The 24,676-nt window shown below is 41.9% G+C and overlaps 1 protein-coding gene across 5 annotated transcripts in view; it reads left to right on the plus strand.

Annotated features, from left to right (window-relative positions):
* Positions 1-448: 448 nt before the first annotated feature.
* Positions 449-24,676, plus strand: part of SMAD2 (SMAD family member 2) — a 49,572-nt gene continuing 25,344 nt past the window's right edge. For 4 of the 5 annotated variants that reach the window (XM_051803720.1, XM_051803723.1, XM_051803722.1 and 1 more), the window contains exons 1-2: positions 450-592; positions 11,432-11,724. In XM_051803720.1, coding sequence (XP_051659680.1) covers positions 11,489-11,724 — 236 coding nt within the window. In that variant the 5' untranslated portion in view covers positions 450-592; positions 11,432-11,488. Of the gene's footprint in view, positions 603-11,431; positions 11,725-24,676 lie in introns of all 5 variants that reach the window. The other variant, XM_051803721.1, reaches the window with a different exon arrangement.

Raw genomic sequence — 24,676 nt, forward strand, 5'->3', positions numbered from 1 at the left:
TGCTGCCACACCACGACTGGGACAGCCCCGGGGCCACTGGCCTCCCGCCCATCCGGGCACACCTGGGCTCACGTCCAGGGGGAATTCCCGCCGGGAATCAGCGCACTACTTTGCTCAGCTCGCACCCCGCGGAGGAAGACGGACTCGCTCTATAGCGCGATTGCGCGCCTGCCGCTCACCCAAACCCTCACCCTCTCCGATCAACCGCCCGCGGCGGGCGTGAGTGACAGCCGGCCCCACCAATCAGCGCTCGGCCCCGCCCCGCCTCCCCCGCCTCGCGCCTGTATCTTCTCCCCTTTTTCCCTTATCTTTTGTTTTTTTTACGCTGCCGGTCTTCCATTGGTCTTCCCTACCGCCAATCGTCCGCGCGGACCAATGGCCACGGGGGTGTTGAAGTCACGGGAGGAGCGGCCAATGGGCGCGCTCTCCGCCTCACGGCGGGGGCGGGGCGTGCCGGGGGGCGGGCGCAGGAGGGTAGAACTGAGGGGAGAGGCGGCGGCCCCGCGGTGCCCGGGTAGTGGCAGCGGGAGCGCAGGACACGGCAGGGCAGCAGCACTTCGAGGCGGCTCTCGGCGGATCTCGGCGGTTCCTGGTGCGTCCTGGTACGTGGCCGGTCGGGGGTCGCTGCCCCGCGGGCTGCGCGGGCCTCGGGGCACCGTGCGGGCCTGGTGCCGGCGGGTCCGGGGGCGCCTCCCCGCGCCCGCAGCCCCTTTGTTGCGGAGGGGACAGGGATGGGTTATCCTGTTCCCGGCTGGATAAACCGCCCTGGGGTTGGTGGGGAGAACCAGGCTGTGCCCCTCGGGGCGTGTGTGGGAGGGAGGGAGGTAAAGAAGTTGTGCTGCTCCTTCTCTCCCCCCAGCACGCCCTGTTCCTTGCCTTCCTCCCTCCGCTCCCTCCGTGCCAGGTGCGTTTTCCTTGCAGGGGCTCGCGGAGCATCCCGAGTTCAGAGGGACCCACGGGGATCGTCGCCTCCGGCTCGGGACACCCCTGCGTGCCCGTGAGGGGTGCGGGGCGTCGAGGTTGGGGGTGTGGAAAGTTGGGAGCGAGTTGTGCTTTGGGATGGCGAGGCTTCATCTCACCCCTTTTGTCCGCCCCTCTCCGGGTCCGTGGGCGAACGCGGGGCACGAGCTGCGGTCGGTGGGTTTATTCACCTGCGTGCTGCCAGAGGACAGCGTTGGGTGGGATACTGGGGGGAAATTCCTGGCTGGGAGGGTGGCGAGGCCCTGGCACGGGTTGCCCAGAGGAGCTGTGGCAGCCCTCATTCCCTGGGTGTTGTTTGTAAACAAACATAACCTGCTAAGTGTTTCGTCTACCTGGGGGAGGTCGTGTCGTGATAAATGCGAGTGGTTGGTGGTGTTGCTGTGGAGTTCCTGTTCGTAGTTTTTATTTTTCTTTTCTGTGGGGAGTGCAGGGGAAGAGGAAAAGTGCAGCCCAGTGTGGTCCTTTAGTCTTTGCTGTGGGAAAATGAAAGAAGGGGAAAAAGTGTGTGATGTGAGTGAGCGAAGAGCCCTTGTGATGGTCTGGGAGAGCTGTTGAACAGCTGGGATTCAGACTGCAGCCTGAGTGGGATTCAGGTCTCGTGTCTTTTTGGTTGTCTGTCACAGTTTTTGACTGAGAAAAGCCCAACACGTGTGTTGTGCCCTTTTCAAACGCTTTGCAAGTGGAATGGCACTAAGAAAAAGTTTTGTTTACTGGGTTTACCAAGACAGGTGCCTCTGAAAACGCTTCACCTTGTGTGTATTGTGTGTAGAGCTCATGTTATCACAGCCCATGGTTATAAACGAGTTAGATTCCATCTGTAGCAAGAGGTTTGTAATAACAGCTTGTTAGGAGACCGCAGGTAACAGCAGGTTTGTCTTTTCTCAAGTGCTCCTCTCTTAGCCTGGAGAGCTGTACTTTCAGGCTGATTCATGACATTATTTCTGTGGGGGCTGGACCGTAGTGAGAGACTGATTAGTCCTTGCTCTGCTCTTCAGGCTGAGAAAGAAACATCTCCTAGTTGAGGTGGAAGGCTCCTCTCAGGACAGGGTTGCTGTTTGGACTTTCCAATACTTCTGTGTCACTGTTGGTGCATGAGGGGGTTATTTGTGTGCTTGTTCTGAGGCGCAGCCTTAAAACTTGTAACGCTTACAAGCTCTGATGAATCCCAGGGGGGTGAGAATGTAACTGAGGGAGGTGCGTCTGCAGTCCCTGCGTCCCCCTCTGATTAGCACTGTTGTGATGAAAGATCGTGGCTGGGCTTCGCGAACGGAGATTAGGGAGTGATGAAAGATAATACTAGTTACAAATGTCTTTAAAAAGAGGAAAGGGAGGGTCTCGCTTAAGGTGGTTTAAGGTTAAAGATGAGTCTGAGTACATATTGATCATCATATTGGGATGTCAAATAGAGTAACCTGGCAGTTGGTGGCTGTTCTGCAGTTGTTTCGGTGGCTGTCAGTGTAACCTGACCCACACAAGTGGCAGTGTTTGAAGATCCAGTTTTCTTTGTGGAAGAAGCTGGACTTGTGTGATAGAACCCTGAAGAGGAATTCATAAGCTTTCAGTGAGGTCCTGATTGATGGTAAAAGGGACACCAGAGTTGAAAAAGTGAGATTAAAAAATTGTTCTCTGAGTTGATCAGTGCATTTCCTCCACCTGGCAGCTAGGTTCACCAGTAAAATTAATTGCACAGCTGATCTCCAAATGAAAGGCTCTCCTGGGTCCCCCTTCCTCTTCCATTTGATCTTTCAGAAGTGTTGAACACTAGTTGATATAATTGAGTTTATTGGAGGTCAAAAAAAAAAAAAAAATCCCTGCTCCTGAGAGCAACTTTAAAAAACAAACCTTGTTTCCATCTCTCTAATCCCTTTCCCACAAAAGTACTGGGAGAACAGGCTCTGTAGTAGGTTCTGGATAACAATGAACCTGAGCTCTGCTTGAGACTGAAGCAAATTCCTAAGTTTAGTTTGTACAAAGAACAGTACTCAAAGTTTTAATTATTATAAAAAGTATTCCAGAGTTTTCAAATGTATTCAGTGCTGCCTTAATGGTTGTACATGTAAATGCCCTGTAATTGAAAGCATCCATTTATGGGCCTGACTTGCTAAGTGAGCTGTAAATTCTGCTTTTCAGATTGGATTTAATGACTTTTATCATAAAGCCATAAACTGGTTGTGAACTGTGCCGAGAGGCAAACAATACCTAAGCTTACTTTGCCAAAATATTTGTAATTGTTGATTTGTTAAACTGAATTGCTGCAGGTCATGCGATGGGATTAGGTTTTTGTAATAGAATGGAGAGTACAGGCAGCCCTGTGTTCAATACTCTCTGGGCTAGAAGAAATTGGCTACTGCAGAAAACCTTCCTAAACGTTCCTCTCCACTTCCAGTAACAGAAACTCCGCTGCAAACGGAGTAAACCTTCGTCCCAGATGACTTTTTATTCTGATTATTTGTGTTTGACAGTCGTAATGCAAAGTTAGACCAAGCGGAGACTGCGGCAGAGCAGCTCCTGGGTCTTCTATCAGTTTAGTCTGGGGCTCAAGCTACATTTAATTACACTGTAGCAATATGAGTTTAACATCAAACAGGAAACATAATTGAACTGCACTTATCAAGGGGGTGTGGGGCTGGCCTGTGTGCGGGGTGTTAGACCGATGGTTGAACGTGAATTTGCATTAAATAATTGTTAAATGCAATTGTTTGGTGGAGTAGCTGCTAAGCTATGAACTGAAACAGGTACCCAGGTAACTGGTAAGCAGTTCTGTGAATATTACAGTCAAATTTAGCCCCGGAGTATTTATTTTCTAAAATAATGAAGGTGACGCTTGCCTGTTACATGTGGAAAATTTTACTCAAAATTAATGAGGTGAGAAGGGCTTAAGCTGCCATGGTTTGGAGTGCTTATTCCCTACCTCTGTGGGGCTGTTCTGGCCTTTTAGTTTTAAGGAGCAATACTCTGACCTTGTTTGTAATACTAAGTAAGTGAAAGAAGTTTGCAGAGGCAGGTGGATGGGCTGACTGCAGCTATGGTAACTTTCCTCCTTTTCCATTCTAGGAGAGTTGGTAAAATACATCTGTCCTATTAGTAGTTTAATCAAAGCTCAGTAAAATTAACAACTCTTCCTTCTCATATCCCGAGTTGCATGCAGTTTTAGTGTGCCACGAGTGCATGGGTTACATGGAGTGCTAATTTTTTAATAGCAATATACCTTTTCATTACCACATTTGGCTGTAATTTGAGGCAGCCCTTACTAATTGAAGAAAAATCCAACCTCTCAAGCTTTCATAACATCATGATTGTGCTCGTTTAGTTCTGTGCATGAGAAGTTTTGAGTTTCCTCATTTGATTTAAAATCAAGCTTTATGGAGTGAGCAATGGGGGGAATAATCTGCTTTCAAAATTCTGTTTTCAGTGAGCTGTATAAAGGTAATACAGTTATGTGTAGTTTCAATATGCATTGCAATACTAGAGCGTGGTAAACTTTAAAATTAGTGTATAAATCAAGCCTGTATACAGGCATGTTTCAAATTCTCCATCTAAAGTTGGCCTGGAGGAAGCATTTTCTTTGCTCCTGTGCTCTCAGGTCATAGCAGTGTGCTTTGAGCTTCATCAGCTCCTGTCAAAGCTGAACCAGGACCTTGGTGTCAGTCCTGGGCTGTGGGCTGTGAGCTGGGCAGAGACTCTTGGGGTGGGAACTCTCCAGAACCACTCCCCCCACTGCTGGGCTAATTGGCTGGAAACCTGAACTGGGAGGTGAGTCTGAGGGCACTGCCCAGTAGGGCTCGATTGCTTTTCCCCCAAAACAAAACCCCAAACACTCCTCTGACCTGAGTGTGAGGAGGTAAGGTTGAGCACCATCTCACTTTCTTTTGGGGTTGTTCTTCAGAAAGGTATCACAAAACCAGGTGCCTAATATTCACTTGTAGGGAACCTCAGAAGGCAGCTTTGGGAGGAGTTGTGGGTGCAAATAGAAGAAGTGAAGTGTCTTCTCTCGTCTGCTCCACTGAGAGATTTAAGCTTGAATGTGTTCTGTCTGAAAGGGAGAAGACTGGCTTTGATTTTGGTTTGAAGTTCATACAGAATTCAGGTGCACATTATGCACTTGGTGAAATTGATAAAGAATTGTGTCCAGATTCCAGGATTAATGAAAAAAACATTGCTTTTGAAAAAAAAGTCTCAAAAATGGGACTAAAATAGGGAGGAAATGAGCTTGTAGACTTTCTCTCAAATACCACAAATTATTTTCCTCGATCTTCTTTCCTCAGGAGCTTAACTTCTGTCCTCTTTATTCCAGAAGAGCTCTTGGAAATGAAATTCCTCTAAGCCAGAATACTTCTAGTAAAACCAGGAAAGATCAAATTTCTTTATTTCAAGTTTGGATGAATAAGCAGACTGATATGAAATATGTTGCATAAGGCTTTAGAATAAATTAGCCAGAAATCACTTGATATTTTTGGTAGCACCAGTGTGTTTATAGTATGTTCCAGACACTCAGGAAAGGAAAATTTCCCTTGAAGATTTTAGTCTGCTAGCATGCTGCCCTTAAGGTTTTCTTCATCTTTTATGCTTAGTTATTGCTGGGATCATGGGCTTAATATTTAATACTTGTTCCAGAGAACCACAGTAAAGTGGAATAATAGCAGACATGACTCAAACTATGACTTTAGAAGTTGCCAACTATGACACTGTTTGACCAGCCATAGAAACATGTGTGCATCAGGGAGCAGAGATATGCTGCAAGGGCAGAGATGAAACAAGTATCACCAAAACTGGGCAGTTTGTAGCTTTTCCAGTATTAATCTGTTGGGAATTACAGCACATGCTCCCTATGTTCCAGCAGTCTAAATAAACTCTTGTACCTCTGGGCAATGGTAAGAACCCCCTGAGCATTCAAAGCTGCAGTTTGAAGGCAAAATCCAGAGATGGATTTGGGATGGAAAGGGATAAAATGGAAGTTTTGTGCTATGGAATGCACTGTTGCCTTGGTACTACTAGTTCAACTACAGTTGATTGAGCTTGGAAAAGGATCTTGAAAATCTCCCTGCAGTTACCCACAGAGTCCCTGAGTGCTGGTGTGTTGTAGAGGAAGTTGGAAATAGTACACAAGAATTTAAAAAGATCGAGATTTGGGCTGTGGCATTGGGCCTGAGTAGAAGAGAGTGAGCCAAGGGGAGACAATGCAAAGGGTAAGTGATGGCAAAGCACATCTGAGGTCCTTAAAAGCAAAGACTGTAAATGGGAGCTCAGTTTTTTGAGGTGGTTGGTTGCAAAAAAAATCATATTGCAAGAGGGGGTATTACATATTTAATCTTATGCCATTTTAGCAATGTGGAAATGTTTCTTGCAGCATTGGCAAATCTTGTTTTTGGGGTGCATTTTGGGGAAATGCATCTTATATTTTTTTTTTTTTTTTTAGTGGATGAAGAATGTGTCCCAGGCAAAAAAATAGGGCAATGTTTTTAACAAGAGGCTACTGTCAACAGTGATGGTGTATGAGGGAACTGTTCTTTATGAGATCAAAACTCCCTGTATTACTATATCTATTTGAAGGTAAAAGTTACAGTTGATGAATTGAAATGGGATTTGCTGGTCAAACACGAGCTTTAACAGTAACTCCTAAACCCATTAGTATAAACGAGGTGTCTCTGAGACTGTCTGGGTGGGTACAGTCATAACCCAGCACAGGTCCAGGGCTCCTCATTTTTATTTGAGCTCCTGCTAGATGTTCAGCAGCAGACACGGGCACCCTGCCTTCTGCCTCCAGTTCCTCATGGGGTGTAAACTTCTGTCTTTGCACTTTTTATTTAAATTATTATGTTGAGAGATTTAGGATAATATGACCAAACAGATAAGTGCAAAGATAACCTTAGACTGATACAGTTTTTTTCTGTGGTCTTTAGATCAGTCCTTATGCAGAGTCTTCAAGTACTTGTGATTTAATTGGAGTAGTAAAGCTTTCAGGCTTGACATCTGTCCAGAGGAGCATCCCAAGCTGTGTTAGCTGTGCTCGGGTCCTTTCCTTGAGACAAAAGTCTGAGAGCCCTCTGTTTGAGGGAGGGACGTGATTCAAGGGTACAGAACCATGAAGCTTGCAGACCAGATGAACACAAACAGTTCTTCAGCAAAGTTGCAATGGTAGAACAAGAGTCACTTTCTGAAACTAGGGAGGGAATAAATTAAATTACTGAAAGTAGTTCTTTTGACAGTGGGCAGTTCGATACTAGTGCAGCGTGCCACAGGAGGTTGTGAAGGCACGTTCAAAAAGTTGTTTGGTGGATTTGTGGGCAGCCAGTCCATAAATGGCTGCTGAAGGGAATAAGTAGGAATGTAGCCTTTAATTTTGTGTTGTAACAGTTTGAGGTGCTGAAGAATTATGAGGAGAGTACAGAAAGCAGCCAGGTTCACATGCTTTCCTTGATTAGCTTATCTTTTTGCCACCTTTGGAGATGGAGCACTAGGCTGGATGCACCATTACTGCTTTTTCTTTGCAAAATCTGCATTTAGCCAAATTGCCCATGATTCAACCTAACCATGCCTTACAGTTTGCACTGTCTGGTCTAGTCTTGGAGCAGACTGCTATTTTATTTTATTTTTTTTTTCATAAATAAGCTAGCTGAAACACTCTCCTGTGAGTACTCATCACAATCAGCTGAAGTATTAGGCTGAGTGAAGTCCTGTCCTACTTGTGTCACATTCTCTCTGCTCACCCTTTGAAAGATACAGGGCCACTACTGGAATAACTTGGTGAAATTCTTACTGATACTCCTAGCAAATCCCTGACATGGCAAAACAATAGCTAGAAGGAAGAAGTTAGTTTAAGCCTCCTGGACTCTTAGTCTGCAGCTGTGTATGTTGTGTTTTTGTTAAATAGCTGCTAAGCTGCAGAAAAATCATTGTTATAAAGGGCTCTTTAAATGTGTGCCTTTGTGGTTTTTTTGTTTTTTTTTTTTAAAGGTAATTTTCACGGAGGTGGCAGATCTGCTTTTGCTTTCTGACATCTGCAGAAGCTGGATGAACACACATCTATAAGGCAACTAGATACAATTAAATATAGCATCTGGAAACTTCAGGTTAGTTAGGTCTGAGCTTACAGTCTTTTGGAAATGAGAAAAGAAGGATTTGGGGTTTTTTGCCTCTGAGTATGTCAAAATAGTATGAGAGTTCAAATATAAAGAAAAACTGAAATGTGTAGAATTTCTAAATCCTTTCCTGCTCCAAGACTTAAATCATTTAATGTGCATTTGAAGCAGAAAGGCAAATCTTGGTTTAAAAAAAAAAGGGCACCAGAGAATACAGAAAATTTTATATATATATATATATATATATAAAAATCAGTTGTAAGAGAGAAAATACTGCAGAACTGGACACCTCATCACAAGGAGTATGGTAAAGCTGAAAAATTAGATCAAAGGAAAAAAAACATATTGCAAGTAAGAGGGGATATTACATATTTAATCTGAGAATGTTTGGAGGGTTTGAAACAATAGACTCTGAAAGACAGGCCACTTACCACCTTGGTGGTAAATGAGACCCTCCTGAAGTGTGTGTTTCTTGAGGCTGACAATCAAAGGAGTATTCTGTGGCACTGAAAGGTGTCAGATTTGGAGCTAAAGCACAGGAAATACTCAAGTGTCAGTGATCTCTGTAAAAAGGAGAATAACTGGTGAGTGGATCAGCAGTGATAGCTGTACTTGGTTGCCTACATCTGTCAGCACTGAATTTAATGTTCAGGTATTACACCATCAGTTGCTGCTGTTTTAGAATGCGATCTTTAAAGCCTGTCCTTTTTGGTTTGGTCTTTCTGAGTTTCGTGTATGTGCCTGTGAAACATCCGGTGTTGTCCCTGCTCGAAGGCTGAAGCCTTTTTTTAAAAAGCTGAGTGGCTGCTGCTCCCTGTTTTAGAAACCAACTGTGTTCCTTAAACCAGCAGGGGCCACGCAAGCCTCCTATTTTATCTCTGGAGCTGCTCAGGGTGCTTATTAGGGGTCTGATGTGTTTCACTGCCAGGCCCTTGAACAGTTCAGAACGTGTCAGGCTGCTTAATTTGGTTTTGTCACCAGAATAAATGGTCTGAATTAAAGCACATTTCCAGTGATGCAGTCAACACCAGCACTGCGGTTGAAGGCTGGGACTGGAGTCCTTCCACACTCCTGTAACTTATCTGACATCACCTAGGGTACTTCAGTACCATGTGTGAGCAACTCCTTAACTTGAAAGAGAACTAACTCAGCAAACCCCACAAAATTAAACTGTTTTACTTTACTTGGCTGAGGACATTAGCGCCGGTGCTGAGGTGGTGGTGGTGGTGCCACAGGGAAAAAAGGAAGGAGAAATAGGCTTCCCGTGGCAAGTAGGTGTTGTGTTGGCTTGACTCCTTATGAAACTGTACCTCTACTGTCTTAGTGTTTAATTAAAAAATGTTAGCTATTGAGTTTATTTTTCTCGTTTGCTGTAGCCAGGGCTCCAGAGCAATGCCTCTACAGGTAACATAACCTGCAGTTTGAAATACTGGTGACAAATTCTATAGTAATGTAACATTATTGGAAGAATAAAAGTTCTTTATAGTCTTGTGTGAAAATAAACGCTTTGACTTTGTACCGAGGCCTATACTGACAAGACATGGAGCAACAGTTTGAAACTGAGGGTCAATTTAGATTGGATGTAAGGAAGAAGCTCTTCTCCCTGAGGGTGGTGAGGCCCTGGCGCAGGTTCCCTGGAGAAGCTGTGCCCCATCCCTGGAAGTGTTCAAGACCAGGTTGGATTTTGCTTTGAGCAACCTGTTCTAGTGGAAAGTGCCCCTGCCCATGGCAGGGGAGTTGGAACAAAGTGTTTTCTAATGGTCCCTTCCAACCCAACCCAAACCATTCAGTGATTCTGTGATTTTAGGATAGAGTATTAGCATAAAGTTACCAGTGTTGATCTTGAGTCCCTGTTAATTGGAACCTCTGTCTCCTTGACCTCAGAAAATTACATTTCTTGCTTCAGCCATATCTTTAGGTGCTCTGAGAAGCTGGTTTATGGAGGTATAATTTCTTTGAAACTGAATGTCATGCCCTACTGAATGCTCTGTTTTGTGGAAGTTGAGAAGTTATGATATAAAGTTAACTGTAGAATATAATCTAGTGTTTGTTGACTTGGTCCTCCTTGAAGCTGCAAAGATGTGACAAGGCATAAATTAGCCGTGAACGGTGTAGGCTGAAGTGTCCCAAATCATGCTGTTTTGGAGATGGGAAACTTCAGTAAGGTGAAGTTGGTATATATTGGATAGATGTGGGGAGTGCACCTCTATGGGTTGGAGAGGCACGTAAGCTGCCTTCAAAGCTCAGCTCAAGGAGCGTGAAGGTGATGTTAACTTTTAGCTAAAACAAGGTATTTTCAGCTGACTGAACTCACTGGGAAATAAGGTAACTTTCCAGAGTTCAGATACCCATTTACTGCCTGGAAATAAGAACATTTTCGACTTCAGCTTCTCTCCATAGGAACATTAATGTCCTCAAGCAATTTCTAGCAGCTGTCTGCCTGTTGGTTTTAGGTATTACATTTTAAGATCTAAAACTGGCCTAATGGAAGCTGCAAAAACAAATGGCTATCATTTATCTTCTAAACGATTTGAAGTGCATGTTGCAGTGAATGCTAAACATAGCTCAAGTTTCAGCATTCGTTTTAATATTTCATTTTATATAAATATCATGATCAGGTAGTTACACTGAATGAAAGGCTGTCAAAGTTGGAAAGTTCTACTGCTCAGGTGCCTGCCAATTAAGATTTTATCTGTCGTTTGTTGAATTTTGAAAGACATGATGATTTTAAGTGCTGCCAGTTGAGAAAATTCATTATTATGGGCCACTGGACTCTAGATGGGAACAAGTTTATCACCAGACTTATTAGTGAGTTTGAAATTGGCATCTGCTGTGGAACAAAAATTGTTAGTTATTTAAAACATGACAAACAAAATGGGAAAAGAAAGGTTTGAGAGATGGCTGGCTGTTGGAAGAGTTCTCTCAAGCCATAGCGACTAAATGGTGTCTGGAACACAATTTCACTTTGCTAAATTAACTTGGAGCTGGGTGGAACATGCACATATATGTATGCAATTTGTCAGTGACTTGTGGAAAATATTAATAAATGACTAAAACCAGCCAGCCTAGGTGCAAAGCTAGAGTCAAGTTACCTTGTGTATTTGCTGAAGTTTGCTTTAGTCAGGAAAGACTTCAGGAAAAATTGCATGTCTGGTCCAACAGTAACCTTAGTCTGCATTAACTTTTGAAGAGTCTGTAGCAAACCTGAACTTCATCGCTGAAATACCTCCTAACCATGATGATACTACTTCTGAACCATTTATCTGACTTGTTTTGGGAGGCAGTGCCCTATGCCATTTGGTAAGGAGGGAGGTGTTTGTTTCATGTGAAGCCTCAGTTCTAACGTGTCTTGTTTTGGTTTGTGTTTTCAGGGATTGGACGGAGCTCTCTAATTTACTGCGTGCTGAGTGTTCTGTCTGGTGAAAGTCATGTCATCCATACTGCCATTCACTCCACCAGTTGTGAAGAGACTTCTGGGGTGGAAAAAGTCTGCTGGAGGCTCTGGAGGGGCCGGTGGTGGTGAGCAGAACGGTCAGGAAGAAAAATGGTGTGAAAAAGCAGTGAAAAGCTTGGTCAAGAAGCTGAAGAAAACTGGACAGCTGGATGAGCTTGAGAAGGCAATTACCACTCAGAACTGCAATACAAAATGTGTGACAATACCAAGGTAAGTGCTGTTGTGTTTTAAATTGTTACAACCACTTAAGAAATGACTAAATGTACGTTTAGGCTATCTGTGAACAAATCACTAAAAAATCAGGTGCATGCTTTTGATTCTTTAAAAATTATTTAAAACCTATATTGGATTTTTATAGTGCTTGCTTATAACTGAATCACATTTTTTGTGAAGTCACAATTTCTTTCATTTCACTTTTCATTACTATGTAGATTTCTGTTTGTGTGTGTTCTAGTGCTGCCTAACACAGCTCTTAGTTTGTAGCACTGCCTTATGCTGTTATTTAATAACCTTATCTATAATCGGGTAGGGGGGGTATACCTGAACAGACACTTTCATTTAAAAAAAAAAAAAGACTAGTTTTTCCTTGGTCAACACTTCAGTCATCTAATTACTTTCAGTTGTATCTGGTAGTTTCATTTAAATTGTACAAGCTGCCTCCATTCTCCCTTTTGAAGGGGAATTTTATCTTTGGAGGCAGGTTGTCTGAAGACCAGTTTATTTACTGTAATTATTGTAATTGTTTAATGAAAATGCTTTTTGTTTAATAACCTGGGGTATTTCTAGAATTGCTCTTCTGCTTCTGTATGTATAAACATTTAGGTGAACGACTTGTATTTTACCTCTTTGACTTTCTCAGCTTAATTCATAGCAACTGCTGTGCGAGAGCAAGGATGATGTTTGTAAGTATAATGCAGTCTGCTCTCGATTCATGTTGCACAGAAATCCCACTGAGGTGCCCAAGCAAGCTCGTTATGTGTGACTGAAATATCAAGTCACTTCACAGGTGTGTTTTTCTATGAAAAAGTGGGAGGATCTGGTGGCACAGGAGTATTCTGGGCACTTAGCCACTTGACACCTTAATGATTTCTAGGGGAGACAAACTGTGTCTGGTTTATGAACTTTACTTCTGTATGAGCACATTCATCCCAGCTACTTTTATCCTTTGTACTAATCATAGTGCAAACTAGATCTGACTGGTGTCAGTAATGATTTCCATATATCAAATGTGTTATAGCTGTTATCTGATAATCATTTCAGCATTCTCTTTTAGATTTGACACAGCTGTCTGAGAAAGGCATGAATATGCTCTGAATGAATGGCTTCTTCAATTCTGTTCTTTTCTCTTCACCTTTTGATCCTAATGCTGCCTTTTGCTTGTATTTTCTTCTCTAGTGTAGTCCCAAAATCCTCTGGGTTTCCCTTCTGCTTTCTTCCTTTTGCCAGGTGAAAACCAATCAATAATAAAATATTAGTACTTTCTTGTCTTAGTGTATATCAGCAGACTAAGATTTGAACCTGTAGGGATATATATTTATTGAGATGACTCTGTGTATTTAGCAACTCTTTACCATGACAAAGATGAAGTGCTTAAGTGGAAGGTGTTTCATATAACAGCAGTTAAATCTGCCTCGCAGAGATTCACTTGATACAAAGTGTGCCTCTAGGTTCTAGAGCTCTTAGACTTTCTAGAGCTCTCCCACAGGGATACTGGGACAGTAAGTATTGCTACTTCAGAAGGATAGTTGTCTACATTGAATTTTTTTAGAAGATCCAGACAATAGGCTAATAGATCACTATTTTTAAGCAGTAGTATGCCTGCATGGCCTTTTGTGTTAAAGGAGACATAGTAAATAATTCCTTAAAATGGAGTAAGAAACTGTGCTATACTCTGTGACCAGCAGTTCTTACTGGGCTGTGATGTACTGTTCTCATCTATCTTCCAGTCAGCTGTAAAAAGGACTGGACCTGGGTTTCACTCTTCTTGAGTACCTTAGGAGTAAACCAGGAAGAACTCTTCAAGTGATGTTGGCTATTATACAAGGTTGAATTTTAAACTAAGAAATGGCTTTGGTATTAGTGGGTGAGATGATACCAGGGTCACCAGCAGTGCTATAGAGAATTTTTGAGTTTCATAGTTGGCTTTTGAACTGTTGATATTATTTCAATTTGACAGCAGTAGTCTGGGTTCCCAAGAAGTAGCGAATGTCAACTCAGTACTGTAATGACTTCTTGGAGATTCTTGTTCTTGGATTTAGTAAGTTAATGAAACTACTGCTTGAGTCCCACTTTAATGAATGTCTTAAAGATCTGCAGATCAGCAGGGATAAATAATAAAATGCTGAATTTGAAACTTTTTTCCTTCCTAGTCAGCAGGAAGTTTGTGGTGCCAAGCTGCTGAGATGCAGTTCTGATGTGACAGCTGGGCTAGCTTTCCTAATGTTGTTCTGCTTGGGGAGGGGTTTTGTGTGTGTTAGGTTTTTTTAGCCAGCTTTAGTTTTACTCATTAATGCTGTTTAATCTGGTGTAGATACTGACAAGTGTTGTGGGATGCTTCTCTTTGCCACTCTCACATTATTCCCTCTACAGAAGTTTCAGTTGTGGTTTTGCAAGTTTCTGGTTCCCTTGGAGGTTTCCAGGGTTTGATGCAGCATTAAACTCTATTATGCGTTTTTATCATTGAAACCTTAAGCAACTAAACTTCTCTAAACTTTTCTCAAAACCGAGAGCAGTTTGAACAGAAGTTGTATTAAATCACCTCTTCAGGAATCTGCGTTTCTTACTGTATGTCATCCATAATCCTGCTGAGTTAGGGTTGTGCTGCTTCTGTGCGGTTTGTCAAGGTGACTACACACTAGGGGAGGCTGATCCTGTGTGTACTACACAGAAGCTGCTCATGTGGTAATTAACACAACTTCTTATGAGACTAATAGAGGTTCTGAGAAAGCAGAAGCAAACAGATGGAGTGGGTGTTGGCATTGCACAGCAGGGGTGCTTAGCTCTTCATAAGTGGGTCAGTAATCTAGAGCAGAGGCTAAATAAGTACAGAGGTCCTTTTGACACTAGCCCTCTAAGTAATTTGTAGTTATCTTGCTGAATCCTCCCAGCAAGCCAGTGGGATTCTAATCACATAATCCCTGTGTATTCTGAAACTAAATGTTGGCACATGAGTTCACTTTTCTGAAATACATGATGAATTTGGTGGCATTTAAGATCCTGCCTTCATGCTTTCTGTCCCTTGCAGTTTTGACATAGGCACAAGAAGAGAAAAAAGCACGAACATCCTTCTTCCAGTGGAGCAGTTTCGTTCTTATTAGCCTGGATTTTTCTGTTGGATCATAGAATCCTGGAATGGTTTGTTTTGGAAGGAACCTCAAGGATCATCTAGTTCCAACCCCCTTGCAGGGATGTCTTCACTAGATGTCATGTGCAGGAATATCTTCACTAGACAAGGTTCCTCAAAGCCCGGTCCATAGAAACTCTGTAACTAGTGATGGCTAAAATCCAAGCATTTTACAAATCAAGCCATGCCATGTGGTGAATAATCAACTGGCGTATTCATAGTCTGTCTTTGTTATTTAAAAAGTTGTTTCACTGGTGACAGCACAGAGTGTTGGAATCCAAAGTGGGGAAACACAAATAACTAGTTTCAGCGTGCCAGTATTTTGGTGTGATCAGCTGTGTGGGTTTTTTGTGTTAAAAAGAATATAGATATGCTTCATGCTTAATTTTTGGTGCTTTTGAATAAGGCCATAAAACAGTTGCTTTTACGAAATGCCTGATAACGTACAACTAATAAGAGAGTTTAGTCAGGTCAAGTTTAAGATAATGTTGACCTGGACTGTGGTATTTCCTATGTTTTTAAAGTTGAAAAAAAGCAAAAGCAAAAAAGGTGAGGGATGAGCTGTAGCTGGGTTCATCTGTATCACAGGTTGAATTCTGCCTCCATGCCAATATTTGGGTAATGTGACAACTGTATTAGGTTTTTAATCTTATATGAAGGGCAAGTAATAATGGAGATGACCTGCCTATATGGAGAACTCCCAGGCAGGTGTAATCCTCATTTCTAGCATGTCAAAACAATTGACTCTTCCCCAGAAGAGTCCATCTTTCCCTGTATTTTCCCTTACCTGTTACTGCACTCTCAAAACACTACTTTACCTCATCTCCTTGCAGGCAGTGTCCCTGTTCTTCTGCTGGCACGGTCTGCAGGATACGGTGTTGAACTGGGCCATGAAACCACTCAGTGCATAGGTGCACCTTCTCTTTTCTTCCAGTCTATGCAGGAGGATAAACAGGTGCCTCCCATCATTCCCAGCATCTCTAGCTTCCATTTATTTTAGCTTTGAATATAGCTCTGGTGTGTGCCCTGACAAAGGCTGTTCCTGGTTGTGAGGAAGGATACGGCTAAAACATGCATCTATAACAGTATGTCTCTGTTTTCTTTTTCCATGTGTTTGTGTACTCGTCTCAGTAGTATGGAAGGGTTTGATGCATCATCAAACACCTTCCTGATTGATAACTTAAACTCTCTACTATTAATGTCAATAATTTTTTGTTGACTTTAATAGTAGTAGTTGTATTACAGTTATTATGTAAACTTGCTTTTGATACTGTATGTGTGGAATGATACTTAACACTTGAATCTCAGCGTTAATGGGAGGACCCGAGTTTCTGCACAGGAGGTGAATTTTATTGCTGCTTCATATTAAACTACATTACAAAAGCAAAGTGGTGTTGACTGTTGATGAAAAGCCATCTGGCAGATTTCTGGCTGAAGTAAGGTTTTAAGATCAATTTTCTTCAATCCCAATTTAGAGATTGTTTGCTGGGGTGATGGTACCATGCAGGTGCTGTAGAGTCTGAGGTGAAATGCAGCAGTTGCTTCCATAGCAGAGTGAAGGCTAATGCTCCTGCCAAGGTCTTGCTTTGCAGCCTGCTTTGACATTAGTTTTGATATTATCTGAAAAATGCTTTTTCTTGCAGTTCAGTATGTGTGCAGAGACTGTAGTCTTAAATGTGCTCTCTGTCCTCCTCATTTAAGATGAGGAGAGCATCCCTGTGCTATTGTTTTCAGAAGTGTATCTTTTCTTCCTTTTCTGCAACCTCCCAGTTCTGACTTAGAAAGTGAGAGGGGCTCATATCCTGACATCAGCAATGTAGGTGATCTGTGGCATTTTTAGTCCACAGTTAAACTTCTAAGGCACCTGGCTTCTACTTCCAATATGAGATGAATTCTGAATTTTTTTACCATCTAGAGTCAAAGAAAAAACTCTACAATGGGTTCCATGGTTTTGGGAATGTGGAAGATTTGGAGGGAGTGTTGGGAATGTGAAGCAGGCAAGGAAGTGGTTGATTGGAATTACTGACCATCTTCACTAACGCTGGTGTTCCTTTGAGCTTGTTAGGATGAAGTAGTAATCTTTCAAATATTTTAAAGCCATACTTGTATATTTTTCACTTTAGCCAGTAGTGAAGCTTGGTAATTTTTTTAACTGCTATCATGGAACCAATCACATCCTGATTCTTCCTTAAGAAAGTAAAAATATAATGATATATGTCATATATATTGACTGCTTCTGAAGGCTGTAGTGTTTTTGGGTTTACTTATTGTTTAGGTGGTATTTTTTGTGAATTAAATATCCAGGAGTTTCTTTTCCATGTGACTTCTGAGCTTAAAGGACTGCTCTTGATTTTAAAGTGAATAATGCTGTTGACATTTAACTACTTCTCTTATATTTACTTATGATGTCCTGGAAAAAAATCCAATATATCTTAATTTTGTCGTATTTCTGATGTCTTCTACTGGGCAAAGAAACATCCTGTTCAAAGATGGGACAACTGATTGGCACTACTGTTTGACAGCAAAGAAATATTTTAAAATTACAGCTTTTTGATGCCTTTTTCTTCAGATACCCGAGTAAAAAGTAATTTCTAGTTTAGGTGTAAAGAGTACAGTTTTTCTTGAATAGAACTTGTTCCATCAGTTAGCGTGTTTTCTTGAATTCCTTGGGAGTATTTGTCAGGAAAGCGATCACATACCTGCACGCAGTAACCTACTTTTGAGAATGCTTTTGATCACCAGTAGAGCAGAGTTGTCAAGCTGATGTGGCTTCTGGAATAGATTGTTTTCAAGCTGTAATATCTTTCCCCAAAATAGGTTACTTCGGAGGATAGCAATACAGAAATCAATTTGCTCCTTCTCGAGGTAAAGCCATAGGAGATGGGTGATTTCAGGAGTTAAACTGGGGAGGAGGGAAAGTTTCTCTGGAAACTGGTTTAGAAGAGTTCCCAACATCTGCAAAGCAACAAGTGAGTTAGCAAAGAGGACAGCACTAGGCGGTTGGATTGGCATAGTAGATCCTAAAATAACATTGCCGTCCAGACAGAGGTGAAGTCTGTTTTCCCAGAAAGAGAACTTGGCACTGTCCAATAGTTTGTAGCAGAGCTGGGATAATTCTCTGTTCAAGCTGGGGGATGGACATTGATGTTTAATCATAGCTTTATATATAAAGAATACCCTCAAACCGCATACTATATCTCTGTCTGGATGCATTCACTTAGATGTAAATTGGTTCTCTAAATGTTTCAAGACAGTTGAACATCTTTAGCTTTCAAAAATAAGTATATTTAAGACAGTACTTCAGAATTCACTGAAGTACTATTTTTATTGCTGAGATTACAGGAGGAACATGCTTGTAATTTGTTTGTTGATAAACTGACTCCCTTTTCTGATGACAGGATTATTGAGGATGAAGCACAGGCCCCTCTGTTTTTCTCTTGTTGGAATTTCAATAAAAATAATGCTTTAGAACAAAGCCAAAGAGATCTCTCCTGGAAGTAAAGCAAGAGAGAGCTGAGATGTTGAGAAGTGTTGGCCAAGATTAGCTTCATAATACCCTGATCCTCCCTGTGATATCTGGTGCTGGGAATACTTTGGATGTGCTCACTGGAACTGTGTAGGAGGAGGATCAAACTGCCTTTGCTCTTCAGTCCCATAATTATGGTGGGACTGAAATATTGTCTCTGCTCTCTGTAAAAGACTAAAGGATATGGTTATAGACAAAAGGATGCTGGCCCTAATTACATGTGTGCAAAATGACACATTCAAACTCTGGGTTGCAGAACACCTTTAGATGCTGCGTGGACATATAATGGGAAAATAAAAATTCACGTGAGGTTTGACTTCAAGTCTCTGAAATTTAATTTCTGAACTCAAGTTTAGCAGTCAATAAGACAGTGTTGGTAGTGTAACCTCCATCTGTTTGAAAAGCACTCCTAGGCATTTTCTTTAACACTACTTTAAAAATCAATTCAGCCTGTTTTATCAAAAACTAGACTTAAGATGTACATAACTGGTGGTCCCTCACAAATTTCTCAATTTCTTTATGCTGGTGGAAGAAAGGAGTCTGTTCAGACAAACTAACCACGTGGAAATACCAGCTTGTCTAGTATTAGTATTCCTTAATTATACATTTTTTATATGCTTACTCAGGGAAGGAGCTGGATAACTTGGTGGTGCTTTTCTTCAGAAAGAGACTTTAAGTAAATGCCTTTTTGAAACCTGTTGTGAAAACAGTGTGTTGAGCATTTCTTAGTAAAAACATTTGTGAACTGGTCAAAAGTGTCTCCAGGTCCTGTTTATTGAGAGGAGCCATCATGGGTGGGGTGTGACAGAGGGCAGTGAATGGTCAAAGCAGAGTAAGCCAAAAAATTAAATACTGTTGTAGCCTAAAGTTAATTTTTTTTTACTTTCTCCTATTTGATTCATAGTGTCAGTGTATATCATATATAGAATAGGATGCAGAATTAACATGTGCTTAAGATAATAGTTTTTTCCTCTCATGATATCCTTTTCCTCTACTACAACTTACTAGACTGGCCATTTAGCAAAAAGGCTTTATTCCTGATATTCTCCACTGTGTCTGGGGAGACCTTAGAGCCCCTTCTGGTATATAAAGAAACTCCAAAAGAGCTGAAGAGGGACTTTGGGCAAGGGCCTGGAGGGACAGGATAAGGGGAATGGCTTCCCACTGCCAGAGGGCAGGGTTAGATGGGATATTGGGAAGGAATTCCTCTCTGTGAGGGTGGTGAGGCCCTGGCACAGGTTGCCCAGAGAAACTGTGGCTGCCCCATCCCTGGAAGTGTTGAAGGCCAGGTTGGACAGGGCTTGGAGCAACCTGTTCTAGTGGAAGGTGTCCCTGCCCATGGCAGGGAGTTTGACTGGATGAGTTTTAAGGTCCCTGTCGATTGAAATTAAGAGTAGCAGTTGTGTTCCAGTGTAATTGAGTGAGGTTTAATTATAAACTAAAGGTTTAATTATGTAACTAAAACATAACTTCACTTGGTTTTTGGCACAGCTGTGGCTGGTGTTAAGGACTGAATTGCTGTAGCTAAGGTTAAGCTGTAGTGTAGACATAGCTCAGGTTACAGCATCTTAGAATGATGTCATCCTGAAAAAGGAAGTCTTAGAGTATTAAACAAAGATACTTAGGGCTGCCAGTTTTAAGCTCGTGCAATTCAGGAAGCCATGTGACTTACCCACATAATTTGTTAGAGTTGGTATGCCAAGCAGAAAGTATTGGCGTGTCGTTTGAGCTAGGTCAACGTGTAAAAATATCAATGTGCAAGATACTTGGCCGGTAGCAAAATGCTGTATAGTTCAAAGGAGCTTGTCTCTCGAGTCAGGAGGAAAAAATGTTGAATTGCGGGGATTATTTTGTGTACTGACCGGAGCACTGGATAAAGGCTCAGGGGATGTGGATTCTGGCCTTGGCTCTGCTGTTTTTTCTCAGGTAACCTTAGAAGCTTTTAGTTTGCTGTAATTTTTCAGTCTATAAATTGTGATTTTTTTTTTTTTTTGTAAGGTTTGTGATAATACCACCTTCACCTCACTGCTGTAGGCTGTATTATTTATTTACAGAGTGAGTGTTAAGGTATTTTTTTTCTGCTGTAGTATCAGTGATGTGAAAACAAATTGAAATGAGCTGTTGGAATTTGTGAGATTTCTTTATGTTCAAGTTACTGTTGCTTCTCGTTAGGACTGCTTTAATGATAAGAAGCAGGAAGAGTCAGAATCAAAAATAAGTGTTAAAGCTTGCTTCATTTTTTCCATGCAGTTAATTGTCAGGTTAACAACTGATGCTGGGGCTGTTGAGTTTTAGGCAAATGAAAAATAGCTGCCTGTGATTACTTTAGTGACTTACCTGCTCAGTCAATCCTGGTAGAAAGCTCTAACTTGGAAGAGTTATGTCTGCATGTGGCAGTTCATGCTACCATTAAGAAGATGTATTAGTAACTCAAGAAAAATATGTTGACTATGCTTTATTGTCAATACTGACCCCTAAATTTTCTCATAAATAGTATTTATTTTTTCTTCAGTAAAAGATTCTGTCTGTGCCCAGCCCCAGTCAATGCAAAAGTGTTCCCTGGCTTGGTGTGGTAATTCATGTCTTTATATCCAGCCATTATACTCTACTGTAGAAGTCAGCCAATTTAGTTTTCTTGGTACTGCAACAAATCACCTGAGTGCTGTTTTTACTAGTGTGAATGTTCTATGACAACCCACCCAATTTTAGAGGAAAAACTTCCTGAATGTGTAGCTCAGGCTGTTGGTCCAGGAAGAATTTATGGGATAAACAAGATACTGCAGTTCTTTTGCTGCTGCAGCTTTGAACACAAATAGCTGGTTAATAGGCTCCCTACTGATTTAATCCTGCTTGTAATCTACACCTGCTAATTTAATAAAAGTAATTTCCCATGCCTTGTTTACTCCTTATTTTTGTTCACTTACTCTGACTCGCCTGCTGCGCTGATTGGTGGAAAACTTCTAAAATTTACTGTGTGCAATGCCGTAGTCTCATCATGAGCAGCTTTCTTTGGCTTCTGTCACAGTGCATTGTTTGACGCCGGCTGGCAGGATGCAAGAGAACAATCGGGAGCTGGAGTAGGTTCACATCTCGCTGCATATGCTTCGAAATTGGCAGAAGAACAATGAAGTTGGGGAAATCCCCTTGAACAAGGGCTGCACAGTGGTCTGACTTCAGCATTTGTTCAGAAAACGATCCTCCAAGTTGTGGCTTCTCGTTACAAAATGTAAAAGCAAGTTTCAGTAGATGAAGAGGTGAAAATTTTCACTTAAAATCTCTGCTCGTAACTGTAGGTAGATGGACCATCTCTTTGGATGCTTGGTCTGTTTTCTTGGCTCCTGGATAGAGAAAAATGTGCAAAAGAAGCATACCCTTGACTTTTGCTTAAGTGCAGAATTTCAAGTTACTGGTTAGTTGCATTAGTGAGTTACCTCCCTGAACAGCTCTTCACTTCCCCTTAGTTTTGTGGGAGGCTTCAAGTTGAGTTTCTCTGATACTTAAAAAATTTTAATTCATGCTGTAGTTTTGCAGTTTTGAACATGAAGAAAGGCTGATATGAACTGATGCAGAATCTCGCAGCTTTGTGAGACTGAAAGTCATGTTTGAAATGGTGTTTGACTCTCAGGTGTTTGGTAGAAAAAAATCTTTTCTCTTTAATAGATAAATCAAATGTTCATCTCAGGGACTCCACCTGCATTTTCTGAGAGTGGCTTGTGAACCTTGCTGTGTTCATGTAAGCCTACACCAGTACAGCCTTCAGTCACTAGAGCTCATTGATAATTCATTTCTGTCTTTCTATCCTAAATACACCCTTCTGTTATGGGGGGGGGGGGGAACTTGAATATAAACTTAACAGGGAAAGAGTTTAAGTATGCCCATACTGATGAATTCCACAAAGCTAATAATGAAAATGCCTTTTTTGATTCAATATAGAAGGAAAACAGAAGACCTAGTAAAGTGACTGCACCTGCTGCAATCTGCATTGGTGGGAGCCATGTAAAAAATTCTGTAATACTCTGTTCAATGATGAGAAGACATTTTTACTGGAGTCCAGTGTCACTGTGTTTGTTCATCATGTGGGAGCCCTTCAGTGTTGAGGCCAACAACCACAGGCATTCCAAGAAGGATTTAATCTGCTCTCCTGCCAACAGGAAGCCACATAACCGTTTACTTGGTTAATGTTCCTCGAGCCTTTGAAACTCCCATCTTTTTGGCTGCCACAGGACAAAGAAAAAGAGAGAGCAGGGCAAGTGCCACCTCAGCAGAGAACAGGTGTTGGTAGATCAGGGTTGACTCCTCGTAGGTGGAGTGAGAAAAAGAAACTGCCGGGTGTCCTGGGAAAGGGCTTTAACTGTTAAGCAATTGCGTGTGAGGCAAGAGCACTTGTCGGCATCGTCTTCAGGTGTGTGTCCTGGGTGTGGATCATGAGCAAGATGTCGAAGACTTCAGGACTGGGCCATGCTCTTAACACATCCTTTCTACCTGAGCTCAGGAAACAGACTTCGATTCTTGTTCTAGGGGTGTCCTGCATACTCAGCTTTTCTGTGGGCATATCTAACTAATATGGGGTCCTGTATTCTCTTCTGGGCCTGAGGAGACAGAGGCCTCTGGTTAGGCAGCTTTGCTGTTAGTTTATTGATTTGGCCTTAGCAAAAGTGGATAAGGCAATTTAATATCTCAGCAAACATGCTAAGTGCGTTTTAGAAATAAAATACTGGTTTCTTGCGTGGGAACAGTGAGACTCTTCAAACCTTTTTATGGTTTCCTTGCTAGCTGTGGATTTTGTTTAATATTCCTCATAAAATAAGGACACTGCTGGAGTACTGGTAACATCATTGACTTAATTTTGTATTTATTTAGCAAACAGTGACTGGCACAAGTACCATTCAGTTCTCTTCCATCAGTATGTTGCTTGAGGAAGCTTCCTCTGAGCGTCAGTCTTTTAACTTCTTTGAAATACCTTGTAGGAAACACCATATGCCTTAGTAATGTAATATTTGATGTTTCCCTGAGTTTTCACGGAGATGTGGATCAAGGTAAATGTATTCTCTGCTTTACCAGTTTTCTGCCAGGTGTGCATTGCTTGGGCTGCAGCAGGGTCACTCAGGGTGTAATGACCTCCCTGCATTGAGCAAATCACATTGTATATCCTGTGCGTGTTTGTTTCTTGAAATGGGTGTGTAATTCATCAGTTTGAAAAAAAGTGTTACAAGAACCTGCAACTGTTGTTCTTGCCTAGTTAACATATTTTTCTAGGACCGTGGACGCAGTAGTTTGAGAAAGTTAATCAAAATATCTCGTGTTTTCTCAGCTGTCCACGAGTTGCAGAACAGCCCACGCAAGCGGCAGCATCAGCCACTCACCCACTTGGAAGATGATGGACTGGTCGACAGAAATTATTTGACTTGGCCCTTGCTTGGTAGCTGTACCTGTGAGCTTGTGGGACCAGCTTTCAGCACACCTACTGTGACTAACAGTGCTTAGAGAACTTGAGATAAAGGTCATTTTTTAATGCCTGTTGAAAATATGATCTGTGAGATTTCTCTCTGCTTTTAACAAACCAATTTGTTGTGGATGTATCAGCCAGTATTGTGATGGATGTGTCTTTATACACAGGTAGTGTGTCCTTGGACACTTCTGAGTCTCTTAAGGTCTGTTCAGAATGGTACAGAGCCCTGAGTGTCATCTCAACCTGCTGCCTGATTATCATCATAGAATAGTTTAAGTTTCTAAAGATACTATGAGAAACTGCAGCAGTCGGAAAACCTTTATTAGATATAGTACTGTAATGAATGAGAGCAGGAATTCCAAGTTACCATTTCAGGAATACCATCTTAAAGCATAAACATCCACATCCTCAGCGGTTGTGGGTCCATGTGATAATAGGTTTTTTCTTTTATTTTTTTATTATTATTATTGGGTTTTATTTTTTTTGGTTTGGTTTGGTTTTGGGGTTTTTTTTCTGTCGTTGTTGTTGGTTTTCCCTCCACCCCATGCCTGGTTAGTCTCTGGAGAGCTACCACTGAGAATGCTGTTGTGCACTTGTCATCTTCACTAGATGCAGGGCATGTAGAAGTCACTGGTTTTGTGGCTGTTTTTGAGCATGTGATTAGGGGGAGTATTTCTGTGCCTTGGTTCTTATCTCCAGTAAGTCTGCTTCAGCATTTGTGAGATCAGAGCTGCTGAAAGCTGTGGTGTTTGTTTGAGAGGAGGGAACTGCTGGGCAAGTTTCCCAAGGAAGCTCTTAGCTCATGATTTCCGTAGGCTGCTTTTGCATGCTCCACATCTTTGGT

Source organism: Manacus candei, unplaced genomic scaffold, assembly GCF_025592945.1.
Source record: "Manacus candei isolate 608988 ecotype Guabito, Panama unplaced genomic scaffold, ASM2559294v1 h1tg000059l, whole genome shotgun sequence".
Lineage (NCBI taxonomy): Eukaryota > Metazoa > Chordata > Aves > Passeriformes > Pipridae > Manacus > Manacus candei.